The 24789-nt window shown below is 45.5% G+C and overlaps 1 protein-coding gene across 8 annotated transcripts in view; it reads left to right on the forward strand.

Moving 5' to 3' along the window:
- Positions 1-761: 761 nt before the first annotated feature.
- The window catches only part of Pard3 (par-3 family cell polarity regulator), a 551101-nt gene continuing 527073 nt past the window's right edge, over positions 762-24789 (forward strand). For all 8 annotated transcript variants that reach the window (XM_034522100.2, XM_076916063.1, XM_076916061.1 and 5 more), the window contains exon 1: positions 762-1023. In XM_034522100.2, the coding sequence (XP_034377991.1) occupies positions 904-1023 (120 nt within the window). In that variant the 5' untranslated portion in view covers positions 762-903. The remainder of the gene's footprint in view (positions 1024-24789) is intronic.

A 24789-nucleotide genomic window follows, 5' to 3' on the forward strand; every position in this document is an offset into this window, starting at 1 on the left:
TGAACTGCGGCGTTAAGTCCTGCTTATTTAAACAAGTGGGTCACTAAGAAACTTTAAGGTAAATAGTGGCCTCAAGAGGAAGTGCCAGGGCGTCCACGCGTCTCCAACCTCTCTCGGGAGCAGCCAATTAATCTCTGCTACAGAACAGCGCCGCCCGGTCTTGCACCGGAGCCAGGCACTTAGGATAGAAAACCCTGCCTTGCCGCGAGCAGAGAGAGACCTGGCCTGGAGCTTCCTATCTTCCCCAGCGCGACTCGGTGGCTCTTGGGTTCTAAAGGCGTCTCCGAGCTTAAACTGCTTTCTCCCAGGAAGGGGATTAAAAGTCACAAAGAAAGGAAGAGGACCTCGCTGGATCCCTCTGGGGGCGTGGGTGGGGCGTCCCGGAGTGGGCCTCCTACTGCAGCCTACGGCAAGTGGGCTGGAGGAGGACGCGCCCTGCCCTGCGCTGGCCCAAGCACAGCGCCGCGGGCTGCGACGCGCGTCGCCGAGCGGTGAACCGAGCGGCCCGGCAGCGGCGGAGGCCTCGGGGCGCCCCGCCCTGCGCCTCCTCCTGCCGCCTGCGCGCGGTGCTGTGCGCCCAGCCCGCTGCTGCTCCTCCTCCCTGCCTCGCCGTCCCCTCCTCGGAGTCCCGACTGAGCGCGAGCGCCACACGGCCCCGGGCCGCCGCCGAGCGCGCCAAGACGCCGAGACGCCGAACAGGTGGCCGGAGGCTGCAGGCGCCCGGGCGTGGACAGGCGAGGCCAGGCGAAGGCGGCCGGGCTGGACATGGTAGCCGGGCAGCTCTGTGCGGCCGCCTGCTCGCGCCCCTAGCCGCCGGCGCGCCGGCGCAGCGGCCCCACCGCGCCCTGCGTACAGTCTCCCGGCCCAGCGCCGCTCCGGCCACGGACAGCGAGGGACGGCGGCATGAAAGTGACCGTGTGCTTCGGGAGGACCCGGGTGGTCGTGCCGTGCGGAGATGGCCGAATGAAAGTTTTCAGCCTCATCCAGCAGGCGGTGACCCGCTACCGGAAGGCCGTGGCCAAGGTGAGTGGCCTGGGGCGCGCGGCGGGGAGCGGACGGGGGAAAGGCGCGGGGATCAATATGGCGCTTCCTGGAGACGGAGGAGGGAGACCGGGAGGCGGGGAAAGGGAAAGTGCGGCAGCTGGGCGGCCTCGCCGGCGCCCCCGGCCCGGACCCGCGGCAATAAAGTTCTCGGAGCGCTCTGGCTGGGCCGCGATCGCCACCCGCATGGTCCCTGGACACCGTCTGGGTCCTCCTGGCTTAGGAGTGGGCGGCCGGGTGTCCAGAGCCGGCAAGGGGCGAGGCGGAGTGCGGCACGCGGGAGGCGCGGCGCTGCCTGGCGGGGCGCCTCTGCCCGGCCGTCCGCGGGCCCTGGCAATCCAGCTCCAGGCCTCTCCCGGAGCAGGCCTGTCCCGGAGGGTTGCCCACGGAACTTTGGAGAGTGTGGAAAGAGTTGAGCGATCTGGTACACGCGGGAGCCGCAGCCGGGCCGTGGACCTTCTGTGTTCTTGCGGGATCTCCGGGTCGCGCGGGCAGCCCTGGTTGGGTCCGCCGCGCTCATGGGTTAAGGTGGGGGCGATGGAGTAGCTCCGGTGCTCGGCTCCTTAAAACACCTCAGCCTAGACTCGCTCATGGAGTCAGAACTCCCTCCGGATCTCTACCCTTACCCAGCTGGATGTGCTCCAGTGAGGAGCCCGGGCTGTGCTGGGCCTGGGGTCGGAGTAGCCTCGATTTCTCTGTTTTCCTCATGGAGAACATTGTCTCCATTAAATCGCATTCCTCCATAATAGGTCAGAAGGGCGTTTTGTAGGTTGTTTTACCCTCTGTGTTTGACAACAGCCCACGCTGAAGTTTCGTTCTAGCACCTGAGGATATTTCCTTTGTATGAGAGTGGAATGTGTTCCCTTTGGTATTTCCCCGTCTGTTGTCTGTTGAGTGGCCTGCCTTCTGTGACTTCGGAACAGAGGAGAGAAGGTGGCTTTGTCTGCCTATGTCGCTGAATGCTCATGGGCCCCCTCCATTTTTCTCTGAAATTAAGAAAGGGCAAAATGGTTACACCGTTGTTTTGTTTTTAGTCTGTGTTGGAAAAAAAATAACACAAGATTGCCCCTTTAAGGAAACTTTGGGGGGGATGGTTGGGAATCTGGTACAGGGATAGGAGATGCTGAGCTCAACAGCTGTAAGTGTTCTTCCAGTTGGTCGAACTCATTGAAAAATCAAACAACGCTAGTGGAAATTGGGCACCTGTTTATCTTGTAAAGCTGACAAGAGGGGAAATTCTCTGTAACTTCACACTTAAGTGTTTTAAGCATCATTTCTGACTGACAGTTGGTGATTTAATATTGTAAGGGAAAACCAGGTTGTCTTTGTACTCTGCAGACAAACATCATTAGTCGTGAAAGAAAAGAAAAATGGCAGTAACATATGTAGACTATAGAAGTGTGCCTGCTTCCAGAGGAGAGAGCATGACGATGTTGGTCTCTTGCTTTGCCGATTTTGTTTGTAAAACTAGCCATGTTTTATCTTGCACACCCTGGCCAATGGTCAAGTTGCCTGTTGGGAAATACACAGGTAACTGTTATGAGTGCATTATTAATTTTTCCATAGGAACTAAACATTTACTATTTCAAGTCATATTAATATTTATTGTGTTGTGGGTGTTGGGCATCTAAGGGATCCATAGGCTTCTTTGTTCATGATAGGTTGTGAGAGTCTGTAACAAGATTCTTGTGATCCCTTAGGTGAGGACAGCTATGTGTTTGCAGTGGGGAGACGTTGTCCCTGGGATGTTGGAAGGATAGAGTAGAGGGTCCTTGCTGACAGATGTGGGCTGTTCTTCACTATCAGTTGTGGCTGTTCCACAGTGAAGGGAGAGGGGCAGTGAAAGAGTCACAGAAAGAGCAGGAGGTCTGAGTGACTAATAGCTGTGAGAAGACCAGGTGGGAGAAATGAAGGATGGGAAAGAGATTGTGACATTGGAGTAGCAGATAAGACAGTCAAAGATGATTTACTGGCTTCCAAAAAACTCAGTTTAGGAGGTGGTGTGTGTGTGTGTGTGTGTGTGTGTAACTGTATCTTTCTCTCTGTGTGTGTGTGTGTTCAGAGGCCAGAGGGCAGAAGTCATTTCTGGGTGTCTTTCTTAGTCTCTTTGCACTTTCAAAAAGAAAGATTTGAGATGAAATCTTACAGAATCTGGGATTCAAGGCCAGTCAGGGCTTCTCCCCATAAAAGATAGATTTTGCTATTTGGATAGTATTTGGAGTTTAACCGTTGGATCACAAGACTTTTGACTCATAAGTGATCAAAGGGCTGGGCTCATGACACATAGCTTTACTCCCGGAACTTGGAGGCAGAGGCAGACATATCTTTGTGAGTTCAAGGCCAACCTCATCTGCAGAATGAGCTCTAGGTCACACAAAGCTAAAAAAAAGAAAAAAAAAAAATCCACAAATAAGCCAAAACCCTAAACCAAAGAAATGGGGGCTGATTCAGCAGCTAAGAGCACTGGTTGGTCTTCCAGAAGACCTGGGTTGGATTCCCAGCCCCTACATTGTAGCTCACAACCATCTGAAACTCCAGTCTCAGGGGATCTAATGCCCTTCTGGTCTCAGCAAGCACTGCATGCATGTAGTACACACACACACACACACACACACACACACACACACACACACACACAGAGTTTAACTTAAAAGCATGTAAAGGCTTAAGGGAGCTATTTCATCCATCTGTTGTTTTTCCTCTTGGCTGGCTAGGTAATGACTGAGATTAATCTTTCACACTTCTGCTGTCCTATATAAGATGACTATGAAGCAAACACATCAACATTGTTAGTGTTGCAACTTCTGTTCTCTTATTTCTTCTGCTTTATAAGGCAGGATAGATCCTGTATAAAGAACTGGGTAGCCAGGTAATAGTAAAATCTTGCTAGGTGATATGATAGGAGACATGATGAGCTCCCACCTTATGGGGAGAATGTGGGCAGGCAACTATATTCAATGCATGAAAAACCCGTGAAACAGAAGAAAAAAGAGGGAAAAGACCTGGGGTTTAAAAAACAAAACAAAACAAAACAAACAGAAAACACCCAGCCAAGCTTTCTGTGCACTAAGCACTTTGTGGTATGGTGGGGCTAATTTTCTGGTATTCTGTTTATGTTATTTGAGCTGTTTTCTCTGTAGGTTGAACAAATCAATTTCTGGCCAGCAAAATGCCATGTCTTAGCCCTAGAAATATCCTTAAGAAGCCAGTGTTTGATGGCTTACCCTTAGTCATATATAATCTATATATACATTTTTTCACTAGTGTGAAAACATTTTTGTGTTCATGGGGTGAAATGGCTGTCTGTTCTCTCTCTCTTTGTTTTTTTTTTTTTTTTTTTTTTGTTTTGTTTTGTTTTGTTTTGTTTTTTGAGACAGGGTTTCTCTGTGTAGTCCTGGCTGTCCTGGAACTCACTCTGTAGACCAGGCTGGCCTTGAACTCAGAAATCCTCCTGCCTCTGCCTCCCAAGTGCTGGGATTAAAGGTGCACTACCACTGCCCGGCTGTTCTCCTTTTTTTTTTTTTTTTTTTCCACTATCATCAAGACCCTGGTTTATTAGATGCTGTGCTAGATACTGAGGACCAGGTTACATGGGTGCTTCTACTGAGTGTGTCTGATTGGAGGACCATTTGTGTCTCTATGTGTGTGCTCTGAGCCTTATCATTTCTGGTGCAGTCAGAACCTTAGTTTTAAGCGTGGGGTTTATTGAAGGGAAGTTGTGTACTAAATGTCAAGCTCTGGGACTTCACAGCAGGAGTCACCATTATGCAGCGGTGGGTATCATGTAGTCATTAGGTTTTGCACTGGGCTTGCTGGGAGGGATGGCTAGCTATGTTTAGGGCCCTGTTTTCTGAGTAGCTGAGTGATCCCAGAAAGCACCTGCCTTGCTTTGGGAGAGTTCTGGATCCTCAGTTCTGCAGTGAAGTGAGGAGAGCGTGTGAATCTGGAGAGTGTATTGACATCCTAAAAGTATGAGGGAAGACATCGTGAGAACAGAAACATTGGGGTTTTGGAGGGCCTATGTTTGGATCAAGCTGTGGAGGACAGGAAATGCCAGGGAGAGAGAGTCTGGGAGACTCATACGGTTTGGTGACAGAAGAGACAGGAGTTGGTGATTGGATGAATTTGGCTTAGTTGGAAAGAAAAGCTCCTGTAGTCAGGAGAAGGGGTTGAAGACAAGATGAGAGAGGGTGGGCTGCAAGGCCTTGGTTCAGCTTCCTTCTCCTTATAGACTTGTCTTGGGGGAAAGTGTTGGGAACCTGGCTGCATTAGCTGTTTAACATCAGGCAAGCTAACCCTACAGAGCCTCAACTTCCTCATCTTCCCTGTAGGATTAAAATGAGCACTGAGCAGTGGTGACTATGAATTCTTCTGAATTACATCTGGACTGTAGAAGCTGCTCAATAAAGACCGTATCACTGGTGCACTTTATCTGGGAATACTCTCGACTTTTCTCCATCCCACAGTTCCTGCTTGGCTTTTCTTCTTTTGCTTAGACTGTAATTTAATTGAAGAATAGGTTGACTTAAAACCTGCTTATGCAATGGTGCAGTCAGAAGGGCAGATTGATTCATTGAGTGTAGTGGGCAGAGAATTCCAGAGCTGCCCTAAGTGTTTCAGATGGGCTGGCCGGGCCTCTGCTTCTCAAACCCATCTCTTAAGAGTAACTTAGTAGTAACTTGTTTAAAATACAGTTTAAAGAAGAGGGGAGGCGTGGGACATACCCAGAATTCTGTTACTTAAGCACTGGGAGGGAGGGGCACGAGGATAGGTCACAAGTTCCAGGCCAGCTTGGTCTGCATAGTGAATTTCAGGCTAGTCAGTGAGTGTCTCAAAGAAACATAAATAAATAAGTAAATAAAACATTGTATGGAAAAAAAACCCCTACTTTCTTTGAGATATTACTAATAACTAAATTTACCAACCAGGGTTTATATCAAATACCTGGTGGTTGGTATAGAGTGTGTGTGTGTGTGTGTGTGTGTGTGTGTGTGTGTATGTGTGTGTGTGAATAAATGCATGGCAACATCTTGCCACACAGTTGCAAACTTTCTAGACACTTGATGGAAGTTACATTGTGGTAACAATGGAGAAAAGATACAGGCAATAATTAAAAACAAACAAACTAGTGAAGTGTAAGGCTTTTTATTTGCAACATTTTCTGTCTTTCAAAGAGGAAAAAGAAACATAGTTAAAAGGCTGGTTTCAAAATTCAGCTTCCAATGCCCTCCTTTCTCAGAGGTAAGGGGCAGTGTCTCTGTAGTGATCTCTTGCTCTCCTGAGTCCTCTACTTCAGACTCCATACCCCTCTAACGTTCATGTACTTTCCAGCCTCCTCTCCCGTCTTTCCTTCATTCTCTACCTAGAATGATCCCTTTCTCTTTGCAGGCTTCCATTGACCCTCACCTCAGGCCAGCCCTGTCTGGTAGTGAATGTGCTGTGTGTACCTGGCCGTTTGAAGGTCTCTTTTCTTTGTGCTTCTCCTGAGGACTTCCTTAGCACTTGTACTTTGTAGAATTCAAAGGTAGGCAGAATGGGGCTGTGATTCTCTTCCTGGTGAGATGGCAGATGCTAGTGCCTTGCTTGCCACACTCTTACTTTTTCAGCAGACATCTAACATACAGCCATCATAAAGAGTGAGTGAGTGACATTGAGAATAAAAACATCACCACACAAGTGCCACACAGGAAGGACCCTTTTGAGAAGATACTGATTCCCACTTGCTAGTTAGAAGGGCCTTACGGCTTGTGTGTTTGTTGTGTAGCACAAATAGTGTATAATCAGAATTAAGGCTTAGAGAGCTTGGAGTGCCTGGAAGATTCTCTTTCATGTTAGCTATTTTCAAGGAGTTCAGTTTGCCTGTGAGACCAAGCAGAGCTTAGTCCTGGGGTTTGCACTGGGTCAGATTCAAGGCATGTGGCCAAAGCAGTGTGGGAATCTGGCCCTGAGTATACTTAGGCTCGGTCTAGTGCCTCCATTTCTTTCAGTGTGAATCCTTGGTGCTGGGCCAGAAGTGAGTGCAAGTGTTTAGGAATTGAGATTTACAGAGTGAATCTGGCTGAGGAGAAGCCCTGGTTGGCTTATGGTGATTCTAATTCCTCATGGATGAATTACTTGTTGGAGGTAATGTTTAAAATCCCATATGGACCATTAACCTGAAGATAGATCCTCCACCTGTCCTGGGAGGTTCTTACCTTCCTGTGGCATTGGCGATGACACTCAATGGGTGACACATGCCTTATACTCTCTCTTTTCAGGGTTGGAAATGAGAGGAAATGGGGGAAAATTAGGGCAGTAGGTTATTTTCCACTGGGAGGAGTTGGCATTTTAGGCACACGCAGTACCCTCCCTCCTGAGTAGTCATTAATTCTACATTCCTATCTAGATCTTGGTCAATAGCAGTAGAACATGTGGTCCTTATGCTAAATTGTTTTGGTGTCTTTTCTAACACAGAAAATAGAAAATCAATTTTTTTTTTGTTACTTTGTTTTGATTTTTTTTTTGAGTCCTTGTTTTACTGTGTGGTTTAGGGTGCCTCAAACTTGTGATGATCCTCCTGCCTTTGGCTACAGATGTGGCTTGCTAGAAAATCTTTTCCATCCTTCCTTCCTTCCTTCCTTCCTTCCTTCCTTCCTTCCTTCCTTCCTTCCCTCCTTTTTTTCTTCCTTTTTTTTCCTTCCTTTTTTCTTTCCTTTGTCTTTTTTAGATAGGGTTTTTCTATGAAGCTCTGGCTGCCTTGAAACCACCAAGAACACACAGAGATGCCCCTACCTCTACTTTTTAACTGCTGTCTTCTAAGTGGTAGGATTAAAGGCCTGTGTTACCAGGCCTGGCCTTAGAGAATCAAATTCTAAAGAAAATAAATTTAATGTTTAGTGACTAAAGCAGGAAAGGGTCTGATTTTTTTCCCTCCCTTCTCTTATTATATTTCCTTCTAAACTTTGTTTTAGAAAGATTCTGTGGAGATGGTTTTCTTCCTTGGGGCTTTGCTTCCTTATGGCTTTCCATGGTGATTTCTACCATTAGGCGATGCTCAGGATGCAGCAGCTAGTTTGTTTGCTTACCCAGCCTACTCGAGAACAGCCCCGGGTTCAGTCTCCATTACTGCATAGAATCTGGCTTGGGGAGGTACATCTGAAATCCCTTTGCTCTTGAGCTAGAGGCAGGCAGGTCAGAAGTTCAGGGTCATCCTCGGAAACTGCAAGTTCAGTATAGCAAGCTGGGGGCCTCTCTCAGCCTAATGGGACCATGTTAAAGCAAAGAAAAGCCAACACTCTTGCTGGTTTCTCTGTTCTCTGTCCATACGGGCACATATGGTTAGAACTTTAAGCTTCACATCAGAATGTCCTAAAATAGTGTTCAGTTCTTCTCTTAAGTTCTTAGATATGTAAATAAGAGAAGTGAAACATTTATATAGAAACTTAGGCATAAATATATTCATGGAGGCATTATTCATAATGACACCAAATAGTCCCTGTGTTGACAAATTAATGGGCTTAGGGCAAAGAGGATACAGAGTGACTGAGAATTGGTTCATTTCTTTATAAAGATATTAAATTATTTTTGTCGTTGTTTTATCATTATTATTTGTTTTTCAAGACAGGGGTTTCTTTGTGTAGCCCTGGCTGTCCTGGAACTCCCTGTGTAGACCAGGCTGGCCTCAAACTCGGAGATCCTCCTGCTTTTGCATCCTGAGTGCTGGGATTAAAAGTGTGTGCTACCTCTGCCTAGCTTATTTTTGTTACATTTTTTAAGGTTACTATATTTTATGTCTATGAGCAGTTTGCTTGTAGGTATGTACGTACACCATGTGTGTGCCTAGTGTTAGATCCCTCAGAATGGAGTTACAGAAGGTTGTGAACTGCAAAACAAGTTCTGAGAAGTGAACCCAGGTCCTCTTCAAGAGCATCGAGTACTCTTAACCACCGAGCCATCTCTGAAGCCCAGATTTTTTTTTTTTTTTTTTATATGTCTATGTATGTATGAGTCTGTATGTGTGCCATGGGTGTGCAGGTACTCATGGGGGTCGGGGGACAGAAAAGGATTTGGGTTGCTTGGATCTGGAGTTACAGGTAATTGTGGAATGCCATATATGGATTTTGGGAATCAAACTTGGGTCCTCTAGAAGAGCAACCAATGCTCTTAACCACTGAGCCATCTCTCTACCCCTGTCACTCCTTTTATGAGCGATTAAATAGTCTAAATGTAGTTGGTTATAATGACTGTACAACTGCAAACACACTAAAAATCGTTCCTTGTTTACTGTGTGTGTGTGGGAATGTGGAGGTTGGTATAGAGTGTGGAGGTTGGTATAGAGTGTGGAGGTTGGTATAGAGTGTGGAGGTTGGTATAGAGTGTGGAGGTTGGTATAGAGTGTGGAGGTTGGTATAGAGAGCCTTCAGTTGTACACCATCAGGGCCCTTGACGAACCTGAAGCTCACTGAATTGGCTACACCAGGCTGCTCTCAGGATCTTCAGGATTACAGCTGTGTCAGCAAGCCCTGCTTTCTTTTCACGTGGGTGTCAGACACAGACTGAGGGCCTCATGCTTGTGTAGCAAGCACTTAGCTGTCTGTGCTATCTTTCTAACCCCAATTGTGTACTTTAAATGGGCGAATTTTATGGTTTACGATTATATCTCAATAAAGATGTTAAAAATAGATTACACAAGCCAGTATGAATAAGATTCCATTTTTAGCTATTTATAGTTCTGAGCGTCCCATAAAACATGTCTTTGTGTGTCAGAGATAACCAAATACCCCAATTGAAAATGATTTTTAGAGATTTTTTTTTTTAATACAATGCAATAAATTAACCCTACTTCCGAGTCTGTGTAGTCTATCCTGCCGTCTGCCCAGGAAGCTCTGCATCCCATGCACTTTGTTGCCATATCCCCTTCGAAGGTTCACGAATTCCAGAAGCTCTTTCTCCCAGCTCCCCACCAGCCTTTGCCGAATGGTGTTTGACTGAGATGTCCCAAAGTTGCCCATTGGAAGAGCTTTATGTGAATTTGCTTTGGGCTCCCAGTAGCTTTTCTGTCCTTCTCTGCTCATCCCACTATGTGTGAAGGCTGGGCAGCTCCAGTTTCAACCCCTGAGCTCCTGCAGCATTTCTGGTCTGCGGGGCTGCTCAGCATGCTCCTGGGTTACCAGGCAGGTGTGACATGCATGGGCTTTGCCAGGGAGCAGACAAAACATTGGATCTCATTCCACTCACCAGTGATGTCTGTTGCCTCCCTTGGGACATACATGCTGTTGGGAGTCACGGTCAGTGTGGTTTAGGGTATCCTCAGAACTCACTGTTTCATGATGTGTGTCTTCAAAGGTGAGTCTCGTGTGCAGAGGTGACTTCCTCAGACTGCTTGCTTAGTGAGTTTTAATTTAATATTTGTTCCTGCCTGGTGCTAATGGGTGTTGTGTGTATCCATATGTATATGTATATGTATACACGGATGCAACATTTTCATAGTATGTAACTATAAGTGGTTTTTAGCAATGTCATAATGGTACTGAACCCCACTCTTTGTTCTGCAGTCTGATATTGGAAAGAGCTAAGTATTGGGCTTGTATATTTTTTTTTTCTGCTTGTATTTGTTTTACATCTTTTTAGAATAGAAAACTAGAGTGTATTACAGACACTGTGGTTCAGAAAAGGCCTTTTTAAGATTGCCTGTACTAAAAATTAATGTTTCTGTATACATAACAAAATAACTCACTGTTCATCCTGCAAAATGAAAATAGCCAGCTTGCCAAAACGTGGAGGGCTTTAATAGATGAAAACCACAAAGCAGAAAGTGTTCGTTTTGTGTAGGTGGCTGATATAAGAATAGGCTTTGTGTTTTACCTTTTTATGTTTAAAATAAATGGAAATTGGCAACCCCTGCATGTGTGCCTTTTAATTTTCATTTCTAAGCCCGATATTAAGCCTATTTTTTTAATGTAAGTTCTTTTCCAGGAAACATTTTCTTGCAGTACAAAGGCATTTCAGATGTATAATTTATAATTCTGAAACCCAGCATGCAGCGTCATTGTGAGCAGTGGCTAGCAGATTCCTACTGGCAGGTTATTCCTCAGCAAAGAGCTCTCTCACTGCAGAGAGAGAGCAGAGAACACAGATTATGGGTTTCTGGCAGAGTGTCATGCAGGATGTGACTAACCACTAAGTCCACCGAAGGTAGATGTAGGATTTGAGATCTCCACCACTTGCTTCAAGTTCCAGAAAAAAATGTATGTAGAAACCATAGCCGCAGAAACAGCTGGACTTGGAAGCTGGGTCTCTCCATCACTCAAGTCTCTGAAGAACACATATCCTAAAAGGTTTTGAATTTTTTTTCAAGGAAATGTAGAATGCCAATTAACCGCTAAGCATTCTGTGATGTTAGTTTTATTGTTCATGTTTTATGGTTTACTGATGACAACTGAGATGTCTGCAGAAACACAGGTAGCTGGAACTGGCAAGTCTAGCTGGAGGTGCTTCCCTTGTTAAGCACAGCAGATACATTGGATTGACAAGTGACTGAGAACGATTTTGGGTATTTAATGGTTCCTATCTTATTGGGTTGTTGCCAGGGAGCAAAGAGGATGATTGATTTAGTTATTTTTGTTGTTGTTGATGAAGTGATTGTGTGTTGGGCATCGAAACCAGCACCACACTAGGTAGGCGGTTAGTAAGCTGTATCCCAAACAGAGAAAGGTACAGGCACTGTGAGCCATTGATGGAGCTGGTGTTAGCTATGACTGTTGCTCAGTTTTGCTAAGATGGTCACTGGTGAGTAAGGACCATTTGCATGAGCTTCTGTTTCTTCTCCCCTTGATTAGAACAGCACTAGGTGTGGACACTTGGGTGTGATAAACAACCTCCCTGATAAGACTTTTCCAGGGAACATTCATGTCTCAGTGGTCAACTGGAGGTTTCAGAGGTGTTCATAAAGAATGTGTACTGCGTTGACAGTTTGTATTTTTAGCTCTGTGTGGCCCCTCCTACCAACAGTGAGCCTCTTTTCCCACATGTGACAGGGATGCTGTCTTTCTTGGGCTTTCATGAAGAATACATGATTCCGTATCATCTCCTTGCTGTGGATTCTTGGTACTATTGTATCTTCTTCCTCAAGTTTTGATTATTGGCTGGGCCCACTTCTAGTGGCTGGTTCATAGATCAACTCAGTTTTACTTGATTTATTATTATCAAGTATTGTTTTTCAAGATAGTCTGCCAAAGAATCACTTTTCCTTCTAGAAGATTTTTGAAAATCAAAATTTTGGTATATAAGTCAAAGGGGAGAAAAAAAACCCAAACCAGTTCTAGACCCAACAGTTTACAGATTTCCCAATAGATCTGGGCTGATTTTCCTACTCACCGATCTTTCCTGCCTTTGGTTTTGTTTTTGCAGGAAAGCAGCTTTGTGTAGGTCACAGTGTACCAGGCACTTGCCTGCTGTGCTTGTGGGCTATGCCTGTACTCTGCTACAAAGTTGCCCTGTGCTGGATTTTCCATTAATCCTGGCTATTTTCTACTGCAGTGGAAGCTGCAGCATTAAAGGAAGCCATATTAACGTTGATTGATATTTTGTCCAAGGTAGCTTTCTGTGGTAAAACACTAACCAACCAGAAACAACTTTGGGGTGGAGTGGGGGCAGGGGGAGGAAAGGGTTTATTTTCAGTTTACAGGTTGCCGCCCTATTGTAGTAATTTTATGGGGACGGGGGTTCTATCCCACTCTAGATGATACACCTACCAAATAAAGGACATACAAAATATTAAATAATATGCTCTTGGAATTGTGCTTGGCAGGCTCTGAGATACTCTAACAGACATCCCAGCCATAAGCCCTGTGTTACTTGCCAGCTGAGTCTTGCTCTGTTTACTCTGCTCCGTGTGTGTCCTCAGGATGATTTTCTCTTGGCCACATGCTCCTAGTCCATCCTCATGGTCCATCCTGCTTCATGGGGGACCTCCTTCTTCCTCTACCTTTTTCCTTCTCCTTGAGGTCCCTACCCGAGACCCTCCTACTTGATCTCAAGTTCTGCATTCCTCATTCTCCTGCACAGTCACAGGCTCTAGCCTTTTATTATCCAATCAGAGATTGTTGGAGATCATTTGTTACAGCACACAGGTCAGTACAATGCTTATGTCCAGACTGGAGCCTAATCTTGGGGCGCAGAACTCAGCATATATAAAGCGCACATCACCAACCCCAACACAGCCCCTCGTCCTGGGAAGCACATTAGGAGTTCACCTATAGAAGCTTTACTAAGCTTTCTTTAGGTGCTCCATCTTTAAGACTCCAGAGAAGTCAGAAACATGGACAGGACAAGGTCAGGGCTCACTCAGGCCCTGGGCAGCTCCACTCCCTTGTGCCTGACCTCAATGGGACTGGCAGGATCATCGGGATCATCAGCAGAGGTCTGTCAGACTGAAGGGATCTCTGGCTCTGTGGCTCCTTCAAGAGGCCAGAACTAAAGCAGAAACCCCAGAGGAATATAGCTTAGGCTCCTTCATGGCTTGCTCAACTTGTTTTTCTTACACAATTCAGGACCACCTGCCCAGGGCAGGTACCGCCCACACAGGGCTGGGCTCGCCCACATTAATCATTAATCAAGAAAGTGTCCCACAGACATGCCAACAAACCGATCTGATGCAAGCAGCTCCTAGTCCCAGGTGACTGTAGTTTATGTCAACTTGATAAAAACTGGTCACATCATATTGATTTGCTATATTTGAATTATTTATTTCTTTATTTTCCCAATGGGTTGCAGTGCTTTGTAGGGCAAGCAGAAACTTTGCTAGCCCAGTCTCCCCCATCAGCTCCTTTAGGTATGGACTCTTACATTTTTCATGTTGGGGAACATCTTCCTGTTTCTGCCCACAATATAGGCTCTCCCTGCAACCTGTTCTGTCCCCAGTTCTGACTGCTCAGTCTCTGCTTTCCTGAGTGCATTGGCAGCAGCATGGTGGCCTGCTTTGGGGAGTCCTCCTCAGTTTCTTCTCTTTGTTTCTGGACACCCAGAACATTCTAACTATCTAACCTGTGACCACTTTGTCCTCTACTAAGCTTATGCAGGGATTTAGTACCTACTGAGGAGAGTGAAGACCTCAGTGTTTAGAGGCAGGGCCTTTGGGGAACTGACTTGGACAATGGAAGACCCTCGGCATCAGGATGGCTGGTTCTCCCTATTTGATATTTTAAAGGCAGAGTCTAATGAAGTTCAGGCTGGCCTCAGAGTGCCCCTATAGCTGAGGGTGTCCTTGGATTTCTGGTCTTCCTGCCAGAATCTCCTCAGTGCTTGGATTGCTACCACATTGGGTTGACACAGTGCTAGGATTGGAGCCTCGCTCCCTGAGAGTGCTGTGCAGGCATCCTACCAACTGAGCTTCATTCCAAGTCTCTTGGAACATTTTGAAAGGCATCAAGTCTGTATCTTCACTTAGAAAATGATAAAAGTCTGAACTGTGAGTGTCATTTGTTTGTAATATGCACGAGGCTTCCTTAACTAATTAGTTCTGAGATGACTTTGGGGAATAGAAGTCACCCTCCTGTAAACGAAACGGAAAAGGAGACATTTTGTGACTGCTCTAACAAAGCCTTTATTATATAACTCAACCGCCTGTAACCCCTCTTTAGTCTTCTGTGTACCTCAACATGGTGATTTTTGAACAGCTCAGTCAGCATATAGGAACACAGAGCATCTTTTGCTTGTATAGTTAGTTGTAAGGGCTGAGAGATTGACGCACCTTTTAATACTTATTCCAGCCAACGGCATCCACTGTCAATCACCTCTTGACTTCACCCAAGAAGTGACCTATTTATCTTATGAGAAGTAGGGAGTGGTATCTTGAGGGTGTGGTGAGTTTTGGACAAAGTAGGAGGTGGTAGGTTAGACTTACAAAATCATGGGCACATGGCTTTGTGTTCAAAAGAACCATCTCTTCCCACTTATCCACTCTGGAGCGCAGTAGTAGCTCCTGCCTCTGAGGACCTATTAATTAAAATAGTGCTTCCTTCTGTCCTCAAAAAACTTCCTTAGGAAGTTGCTAAGCAGGGATTAGATAAGAAAGCCACTCACCGGGCACTGTTGTTCTCTCTCCCTTTTAGCTTTTGTTTGTAAACATTGTTGAACAGAAAGTATATTGAAGTTTAAAGTTCTAGCTTTATTTACTTATCTTTTTAAAAGAGAGACCCCCAGATGGAATTTATACGTTTCTGGTCTTTGTTTTTGTGCTTAGCTGAGACAACGATGAACAGTGCTTTCAAAAATATCCTAGAACATTCACACTATTTGAGAGATGCAGTGGTAGAAGCTGGGCATGATGGGACATATCTGTCCCAGCATTTGGGAAGCAGAGGCAGGAGGATTACAAGTGTGAGGCCAGCCTAATCTACACCGTGAGTTCCAGGCCTGATGAGGCTGTATAATGAGACCTTGTCTCAAGAGAGTGAAATTTTGAAAGACAACCTGTAGAGAAATAACTGGAGGAGTTTTAGACAGATTGTAATTTGCATCGATAAGAGTGGTTTTGGTTTCTTTCTCCCATCAACGGGAAGCTGCTTTCAGGGATTCAGGGTGTTGATTTTATCTTTGCTCTTGATGGAACAAAACTCCTTAGGTCAGAGGGAAAGTTCTCACCAGAGTGCCATATTGAGGCATGAGTTACTTGCCTGTCAACTTGGGGAGTTGTTGAGAGAGGGCATTTCACAGACATATTCATTCCATTTCTCAGGACCAGTTCGTTTCATGGGTGTCTCAGAGAAATGGAGCAGATCCTGTGGAGAGGCCAGGAAGCAGCATTGATTATGCTCACTGTCAGGAATGGTGGTAATTGCGTTCGTTACATATTATGGCTGTGTGGCTTACCTCTGTGTATGCTCACCCCTCAGAGGGTTCTCAGTGATAAAATTCTGACATCCTTCATGAGGAATCTTGGACTTATGGCCAAGCAGGGTTTGAAAGGCTGCATACTAATGCACATTTGACCCTCTCAAGAACAGTTCTCATGTTATAGAGCCTGCACTGTCTGAATCTCTCCTTGCATAGGACACACTGTAAGGCCACACACTATAGGTTACTGCAGTTCTACAGAATTCCCCCAGAAGAGTATGTTTTGTCTGTCTTTCAAGTTTGCTCAAATGACTTACGGGTTCAGGGAATAAATACCCTTTTGCTGCTGAGCATCAGTTGTCTGTCAAAGCCCTTGGTTACTTAACTATGGACTTCGGGCCAGCAGGAGTCTTATTGCTTAGAAATACAGCATCTTGACCCTCTGTTTCAGAGTCTGCAATTGACAAGTGGTGCCAGAACAGTTAGAACTCAACCAGTGCACCGCAGGAACCCTGAAAGGATTTTGAAGACCTCTGCCTGTGTTGTCTGAGTCAGGACTGGGTGCCAACAGTCCTGCAAAGCTCCTGTGGGTTCCTGTGTAACCAGGTTGACAGTCTGCAGATCTCTTGTGTAATTGGATCTTTGCTTGTGGGGTCCAGCTGCCTTTTGCTGGGTGTTGGGTTGTCCATTGCACCAATGGGAAGTGTTAGCCAGGGGCTTTAAGGGCTGGTTTCTCAATGGCAAGTTGCCCACACTGCATTGTCCTATCTGACTTTCCAAGTCACTACATTTTTCTGCTTGATAATTTTGCTGGCTTTTACTTGTGGAAACAGTTGACAGCATACGTGTTAATTGTGAAGTCTTTAAAAGTATATTTGCCTATTCAGTATGCCTGTGTATGTATATGCATACACGCATGTGCATGCATACACTGAATACAGAACTGAACATCCTTTTAATTGAGGTGTGGCATCTTTTAAACTTGCCCTTGTTTTGATCTAGGCAAGGGTTGTAAAGTATATGTCCTGTGTGTTTGAGGCTGACCAACATAAGTAGCCTGTTTACATATTTCATGCGCTAACAACCTGACAGTTTTCCCAGGCTACATGCTAAGGAGAGATAATGGTAATAATAGCTTAGTTTTATGTGACATCTTTCTCTGAGCAGTTCAAAGTGGCTGAGCCACTTGAGACTCCATTATGGCCATGTGCTATGAGGTAAGTGACCTATCAGCAGTACCCTTCAAGTTCCTACACAGATGAGGGAAGTGGTGACCTCATCGCTCACTGGTGAGCACAGAGTGCACAGAAGAGGACTTGGGATGCTATGTACTGCTGAGAGCTCTGCCATTGATCTCCACTGTCTTGTTGTGCTTATGTGAATGGTGGGCACTGACTGGAGAGATTTCTGCTGCATAGCACTGGGCAGAGTTTCCTTTACACTTGTCTCCCAGGCTGGCATTTCTTCCTCTAAGTTCCCTTTTATTTGGCTTGTCCTCTTCCTTCCCTTCTGGCCTTCCCAACCCTCTGTGGTGTGGGGGCTCACCCTTGCAACCACCCTCATGAAGCATCTGTATAGAGTTCTGCAGCTCTTTCTGCTGACAGTATGGGCTGGTTTGCTGTACTGACAGCACAGGAAGACTCATTTCATAAATAATCAGGCTCGGAACTGCAGGGCTCATGACTAATGCAGGTGGTAATTAAGGAGTAGTCTTCCATGTTGGAGGAGGGGGTATGCTTCACACACAGCGTGGAGTTGGTGGCATGTTACATGTATGTGCTATTGTATTCCTGGAAGTAATGTTTGAATTGAACTTGTTGCTTGAATCATTAATTCATCATTTTTTTTTTTTTTTATTTTGATGTTGGGAATTGAACGTAGGACTTTTATACATACTAGGTATACTATTGTACCATAAGCAAACTAGACCTTCTCCCTCCCTCCCTCCCTCCTTCCTTCCCTCCCTTCCTCCCTCCCTCCTTTCTTCCCTTCCTGCTTCCCTCCCTCCTCCTCCTTTTTGATAATTGCTAAAAGCCTGTGGACTGTAGTCTGTAACCTCCAGCTCCACTCCATATTGAAACATAGCCTCCTGGAGAGAGGAAGGGGGACTCAGGAAGCTAAGGAAATTTATCAATTTAGAAGTGTCAGACAGATAGAAGACCCACAGGGCCTCTCCTCTTGTGAGTCTCTCCTACTGAAACAGTAAACAGTCTGGTGGAGATGAGGAGACACTTCAGTAGAGTTGCCTACCAGCTGTGCAGGGAGCTCCGGGGTTGGGGGGGGGAGTGGGGGTGGGGTGGGGTGGGGGGTGGGGGAGTGGAGGGGGGGAAGCTGAATGGCCGGTGCACAGGCGCAGGCATGAGTTCTCTGTTGCGTCTGTCACTGTTCAGAGTGGCAGGAGCACGTGGGATCTTGACACGGCGGGTGGGGCATGGAGTGAACTCAGCCTGATTCCGACGGGGCGCAGGGCTCTCCAGTGGGGACTCCCAGGCACGGAGGTGGCCGCGTCTCAATTCTGGGGCTCTGGGAGCTCTAGGGCTCTGGGAGGCCACAGCAGAACAGAGATGAAGAATGCATGGGCTCATAGCCAGCCCAAGCGTTGAGAGAGATGAGGGGGAAGGGAGAAGGCTCTAGTGCAGCACCCCACGGGAAGTGCTCGCTTGTTCTACTTGCTTGGCTTGAATGATGCCTCCCCTGGCTGGACCGGAGAAGTCCTCCATGATGGCAGCACGAGAAAGTCCGGGGTTCCAAGAGTTTTATTGACATGGTGGATGGTAGATGGTCTGGATGTGCACAGATGGTAGATGGTCTGGATGTCCCCGCGGGGGGGGGGGGGGACGGGGGGGAACGGGGGGACGGGGGGGGGGGGGGGGGGGGAGACACGGGACCTGACTTAAATAGGGAGGGAGAGGGGGAGGAGGGTCACTTAATTAGCTTTGCCCTCGGCCTTTAGGTAACTCATTAATATGGAAATCTCTTGAGGCTGAAGCTTGTAGTCACCCTCTAGACTGCAATGTCCTATGTGACTGAAGGTTAATGGAGTTCCACACCTGGATTCTGGGAGCATGGTAGAATAGATACCCGTCCCTTGCAGGATCTCCGAGCTATTTCCAGCCAGTGCTTCTACCAAAACCCAAGACCCCTTTCATGGCCCCACATGGGGTTGTCGCTCTCTTGATTTGTCACCCATGCTTCGATGGCTTTTTTGGTGATGCAGCTGCTTTTCAGTCACCTGTGCTCTTTAAGTTACCCCTCCCCCACTCCCCCCATAAACTCAGTGGTTCACCAACCTAGACTTGGTTGTAATCATTTCTTTGGTCTGTTGCCAGTGCCCTGTCTGCGATGAACAAATGTTTGTTCATGCCTCTCCAGAAAAGTCATACGATGGAGACTGTACACGCAGGAAGAACAGTAAGGAGTCTTCATGTACCAGCATTTTGGTGCCTGTGACCTCTTGAGTTAGAGGAGGCATCATGTAGCTGTCAGTGTCCTAAGAATACGCCATGGTTGTGCTGACCCACCTCCACAGGTAGCCTGTCTCATTTCTTCCCAAGGAGACCACAGCATTGCTTCTGGATACTCACTTTTAAGCAGAGCTCAGCATGGGCTGACCTCTACTTTTGGGGCCTGGTGGTGGCTCACCATCTTCACTGTGCTGCTGCTAAAATCGTATTTTGCATTTCCCACCTTGTAGAGGACTATGCATTTAGGTGGCTATGCCTACGGCTTGCGCTGTTTTCTCCAAGTGTGGATCTTTATTTTGTGGCGCTATCTATCCAAAGGTATACCAGTTAGTGTTTGAATATCTGTGTGTCTGTGTACCCATGTGTGCCTGTGGGTGTGCATATGTGTACGTGTGCATTGTAGGGGCTCTGATGGTTGTGAGCTGCCATGTTATTACCAATCCGTTTCCCACTGCTGACAGACTTGTTTTATAGTCACAGGATTTCAAGTGTCTCTGAGGTAATCATTGACTTTGTTGTGTAACTCCGTGGGATATAGAAATGTAGTCAGTTTTTGTATGACTCATAAAAAAAAAATCAAATTGAGATACTTAGAATTTCCTGGAGTATGTGTGTATATGTGTGAGCCCATGTGCATTTCCATGTGTGCGCGCACGTGTGTCTGTGTGCTTGTGCATGTGTGTCTTCTTGTTTGTGTGTCTTTGTGTGTGTGCATGAGTGTGTGTCTTCCTGTGTGTGCATGAGTGTGTATGCATGTGTGCACGTGTGCACAAGTGTGTGTATATGTGTGCGTGCATGTGTGCACACGTGTGTGCATGAGTCTGTGTGCGTGCATTGTGTGTATGAGTGTGTTCGTGTGAGGTGTGTGTGAACTTTGCAACAGAACTTTCCAACTTTTTCATTTTCTTTTTTTAAGTCCGTTGTAATTCTTTACCCTGCTTCACCTGAAAGATTGCATATTCTTTCCCTTCTCTGATGCCTGTCCTCTGCTTTGGCCACTGTGATGTAGGATTTCTCACTGACTGTGGTAGCAGTGAGTCGGGTATTGAAATGAGGATGAAGACAGGATCCATAGCTGAGATTGGAGGCTTTGTTGTTCAGGTTTCCATCCTCTGGCTTGAGTTGGTGCTCTGTGCCGCTGGTGGTGGAAAGATGCCAGCATCTTCTTCTCCCTTGTTTATTGAGCATCATTACTGTGCAAGCCTCCTCAGGGACCTGACTGATTGGTAAATTAGTGCTGGCACAGAAGTGGAAGACAACACAGAAGTGGTGTTTTCTTTAAACAAATGCACTCTACAATTTGTTTTATTGGATTTTGCCGTTTGAATGAGAATTCTATTCTATTATGGTGTGGAAGTGGGTGGATGCCCACACTGGATTTCAGGCCTCAGAGCTCGCTGATGCTGCCTTTGAGAATGCATGCATCTTTAATAACCAAACCAGTTTCCAGATTCGTTGGTAGCTATGTGGGACTGTGGCAAATTTTGTTGCAGCCCGAGGCTGCACATTTCATTTATCAATTTAGCGCTTTAGAGCCCAGGATTGTTCCAAAGGCACTGATGTGAGCAACCATACTGGACACTTTCGAAGAAATATTATTATTAATTATTTTGTATGTGGATTTTTGTGCACCAGGTGTGCGCAGTAGCCTGAAAAAGTCAGGAGAAAGCATCCTGAATCCTATGGAAGTGTAGTTATAGGTGATTGTGAGCCACCATTTGGATGCTAGAACCAAACCTGGGTCTTCTGTAAAATCAGCCAGTGCTCTTAATCACCGAGTCACCTGTTCAGCCCCTGCATTTCTTGTAATAAGGCAAATATATATTGCATGAAATTTTAAAAATCCAGATGATTTTAAGAGGACAATAAAGCATGAATAGCCCTGCTGCTCAGGTAATTTAAATTTTCAGAGACTGTATCTTTTCCATCTCTCTGTGTGCTTGTGTGCGGATACCTGAGGTTTGTTTGTTTATGGGTATGTGTAGGATGCTAGGGTAGAACCCCCACCTCTGCACTTGATGAACACTCCCCCGTATGTATATTCCCAGCTCCATACATGATTATTAAAATAATCCATGGCACAGCACCCGTGTAATTCTTTTAACTTACTTTCCTTAACATATCAGCATTTTGCCCATGTCCTTTAATATTTTTCAGGGGGCTGGAGAGATGGCTCAGCGGTTAAGAGCACTGACTGCTCTTCCAGAGGTCCTGAGTTCAATTCCCAGCAACTACATGGTGGCTCACAACCATCTGTAATGGAATCTGATGCCCTCTTCTGGTGTGACTGAAGAGAGCAATGGCGTACTCATATACATAAAATAAATAAACAAATCTTTTTCAAAAAATATTTTCTAGGAAAAAGTTAAGAGTCAGTGTAACGTTTCACTGTGTAGATACAGATTTTATTGTTATTTTAATGTTATTGGAATTTTAGTTTATTTCCTAGTTTTTATAATACACATGGTATGTGTGTACACTTGCCTGGTGCATGTGTACATGTATGCATGTGTGTGTTTGCTTAATTTGTGTGTGGGGGTCAGAGGACTATTTTCAGTTGTTTCTGCCCTCTGACCATGCATCCCCAGGGATGGAGCGTAGTAAGGTTTTCAGGCTTGTGTGACAAATGCTGTTACCTGCTGATCCATCTCATGGGTATGGATGTTTTTACATTTTGTCCTCAGAGCTGGGCAAGGTGGTACAAGCCTGTAATCGGAGTGCTTGGAATGCTGAGGTAGGGCGATTGTGGGTTTGAGGCCAGCCTGGGTGACATAGCAAGTTTCAGGCTACCTTGAATCACATATAGAGAACTTGTCTCAGAAAGCAAAACCAAGCCTAAACAAAACCAAAAATGTTTTCTAGTACAGATTATTTAAACCTTCTGAGGTAGGATTACAGAGTAGGAATTTTCGGGGTCCCGGCCTGTGTCTTTATGGGTGGATATTAGCCTAGCTATATCTGCACACTGGCCTGCAAGGGCGGCTGCATTCTCCCTCTGCTGGGAGCCCTACTGGGTGGGCAGTGATAGTTCTACCACTGCCAGGATGCAAAGTTCTTAACCGACACCCTAGCCATCACTGATGCTGACTTCCTGAAGGTTGAGTGTGAGGCAGTGAGCCTCTCCTCATCCATTTTCTGCTTCTTATGGTCATCATCTGAAAACATTAAGTGGAAAAGTTCAGGGCTGAGAAAGTGGCTCAGTAGGTAGAGTGTTTCCTTGGCACGAGTGAGGTCCTGGCTTCCTCCCCCTCATCACATACCTGTTGAGGTTGTACATGCCTGTATTCCTAGCACTAGGGATGTGGAGGCTGAGGAATCAGAAGTTTAAAGTCATCCTCCTTGGCTACATAGAAGAATTTGAGATCAGCCTGGGGTGTATGAGTGCCTGTCTCAAAACCAAAGCCAAAATCAACAACCGTTGATTGATACCCTCATAAGTAAACAGTTGTTAAGTTCTGAGTTGCATATTGTTCTGAGGAAGCGTGATGAAATCCTGTATTTCTTTCTCAAGTGCTGGGCTGATAGGCGTATGCTACCATGCTAGGGTCTGGTGTGAGCATTTAGATGAATTTAGAGGCCCCCCTTTCTTTTTAAAGAAGAATGGTGCATTGCAACCATATTGATGTTTGACCTGTCTAGGATACTAATGCTTTTCCTTTGAACTTTGCATGTCAGTTTTGGAGAACTAAAATAAATGTATGTATGTATGTATGTATGTATGTATGTATGTATCATCTATCTATCTATCTATCTATCTATCTATCTATCTATCTATCTATCATCTATGTATCTATTATCTATCTATCACCTATCTACCTATCTATGTATCATCTATCTATGTATCTATCATCTATCTATGTATCTATCATCTATCTATGTATCTATCATCTATGTATCTATGTATCTATCTATCTATCTATCTATCTATCTATCAACATATCTATTATCTATCTATGTATCTATCATCTGTATATCTATCATCTATCTATCTATCTATCTATCTATCTATCTATCTATCTATCTTGGAAAGGATTCTAGGTATAAGTGTATATATCGGAAAGGATCCTAAAGCTGACTTTCTGGGTTTTTGCAAGACCTGCAGTATATAGCAAGTGTTGGGAGCGGGGCATGGACCTTGTGGAGATTAGTCTCCTCAGGCTGGAAGGAAAGCATTTATTCCTTCCTCATCCCCACTTGTGGTAAGATCTCTCTGGATATAGTTACTTTCATCTGTCATTTATAAAGTCCTCTGACTGTCCACCTTTGTGGTAGTAGTAGCCATGAAGCCATTCAAAGTGTGAGAGGACTTGGCAGTTATTTCCCTGGTAACCCACATGTGACTTCACCTTACAGGGGCCCTTCCGCTGTAAATGTTTTAATGCTCTGTGGGACTTTTCTTTCTTTGGTCTGTTCTGGCAGTATCATGGCAACCTAGGGCAGGCTAGTGGGTCTAAGCTCTACTAGGACACAGCAATGGTGGCCGTCTTTGCATCAGGTGACCTAGAAGCTTGCCTCGGGACCCTGTATTGGCGTTGTGCCTGTTACTCTGAACATTAGCATTATGTAGCTTCCCCAGGGCCCCAGGGGAAGCAAGAGAGAGGTAAACTGTCAGGGTATGTATTTGATCTGTAACTTCATTTACCTACCTCTGCCTATTGACAGGATTTCACTGATTGACAGTGTAACTGCACATGCTGGTAGAGAGGAAGTGATGTGTACAGTGGGGAGAAATGCCCGGAATAAAAATTTTCTTTCTAGAGGCTGGAGAGTTGACTCAGTGGTTAAGAACTCTCAAAGGACCCAGGTTTGATTTTCAGTACCCACATGGAAGCTCACTACCTCCTTGGGCACCATTCACACATGTGGTGCAAAGATATACATTCAGGAAACACACTCGTAAACACAAAATAATAAACCAATTCTAGAAAAGTTATGAAAAAAATGCTTTAATTTTTTTTTCTTTCTAAATATGGTGTGCTGTATGACACGGCCTCTCTTGAAGATTATCTGAAGAGTATGGGCTTCACAATGCACACGTAAGGGAGGATTTGGAAAACGATGAATCTATGTTTCTGGGGTTACAAAAGCTCAGCTTTGTAAAACATACAGGTTTTGGGGATTTTGAAAATTGCCCATTTTTAATAGGATCAGATTATTTACCTGTATGTTTTGTAACGTGCTCGGAAAGATTGACCGCATTTCTAAGTGAAGCTGCAGCTACTGTCCCCCTTGAGAATACTTCCAGCCCCATCTAATGCATGGTGTGTGCACTCCCCTGCAGCTACTTGATTCTATAATTGTTTTTGTAAATTAATTGGAACAAACTACAATATCCACTTTGGTTCCAGCAGCCACAAGTTGAGGGACATTTAAATGGTGATTAGACTTCTGACACTCAGTCACTCTATTTCTTTTCCTTTTCAAATCCCTCCTCTGTGTGTGAGTGTGTGTTTGTGTGTGTGTGCATGAG

Source organism: Arvicanthis niloticus, chromosome 18, assembly GCF_011762505.2.
Source record: "Arvicanthis niloticus isolate mArvNil1 chromosome 18, mArvNil1.pat.X, whole genome shotgun sequence".
In the NCBI taxonomy this organism is placed as follows: Eukaryota; Metazoa; Chordata; class Mammalia; order Rodentia; family Muridae; genus Arvicanthis; species Arvicanthis niloticus.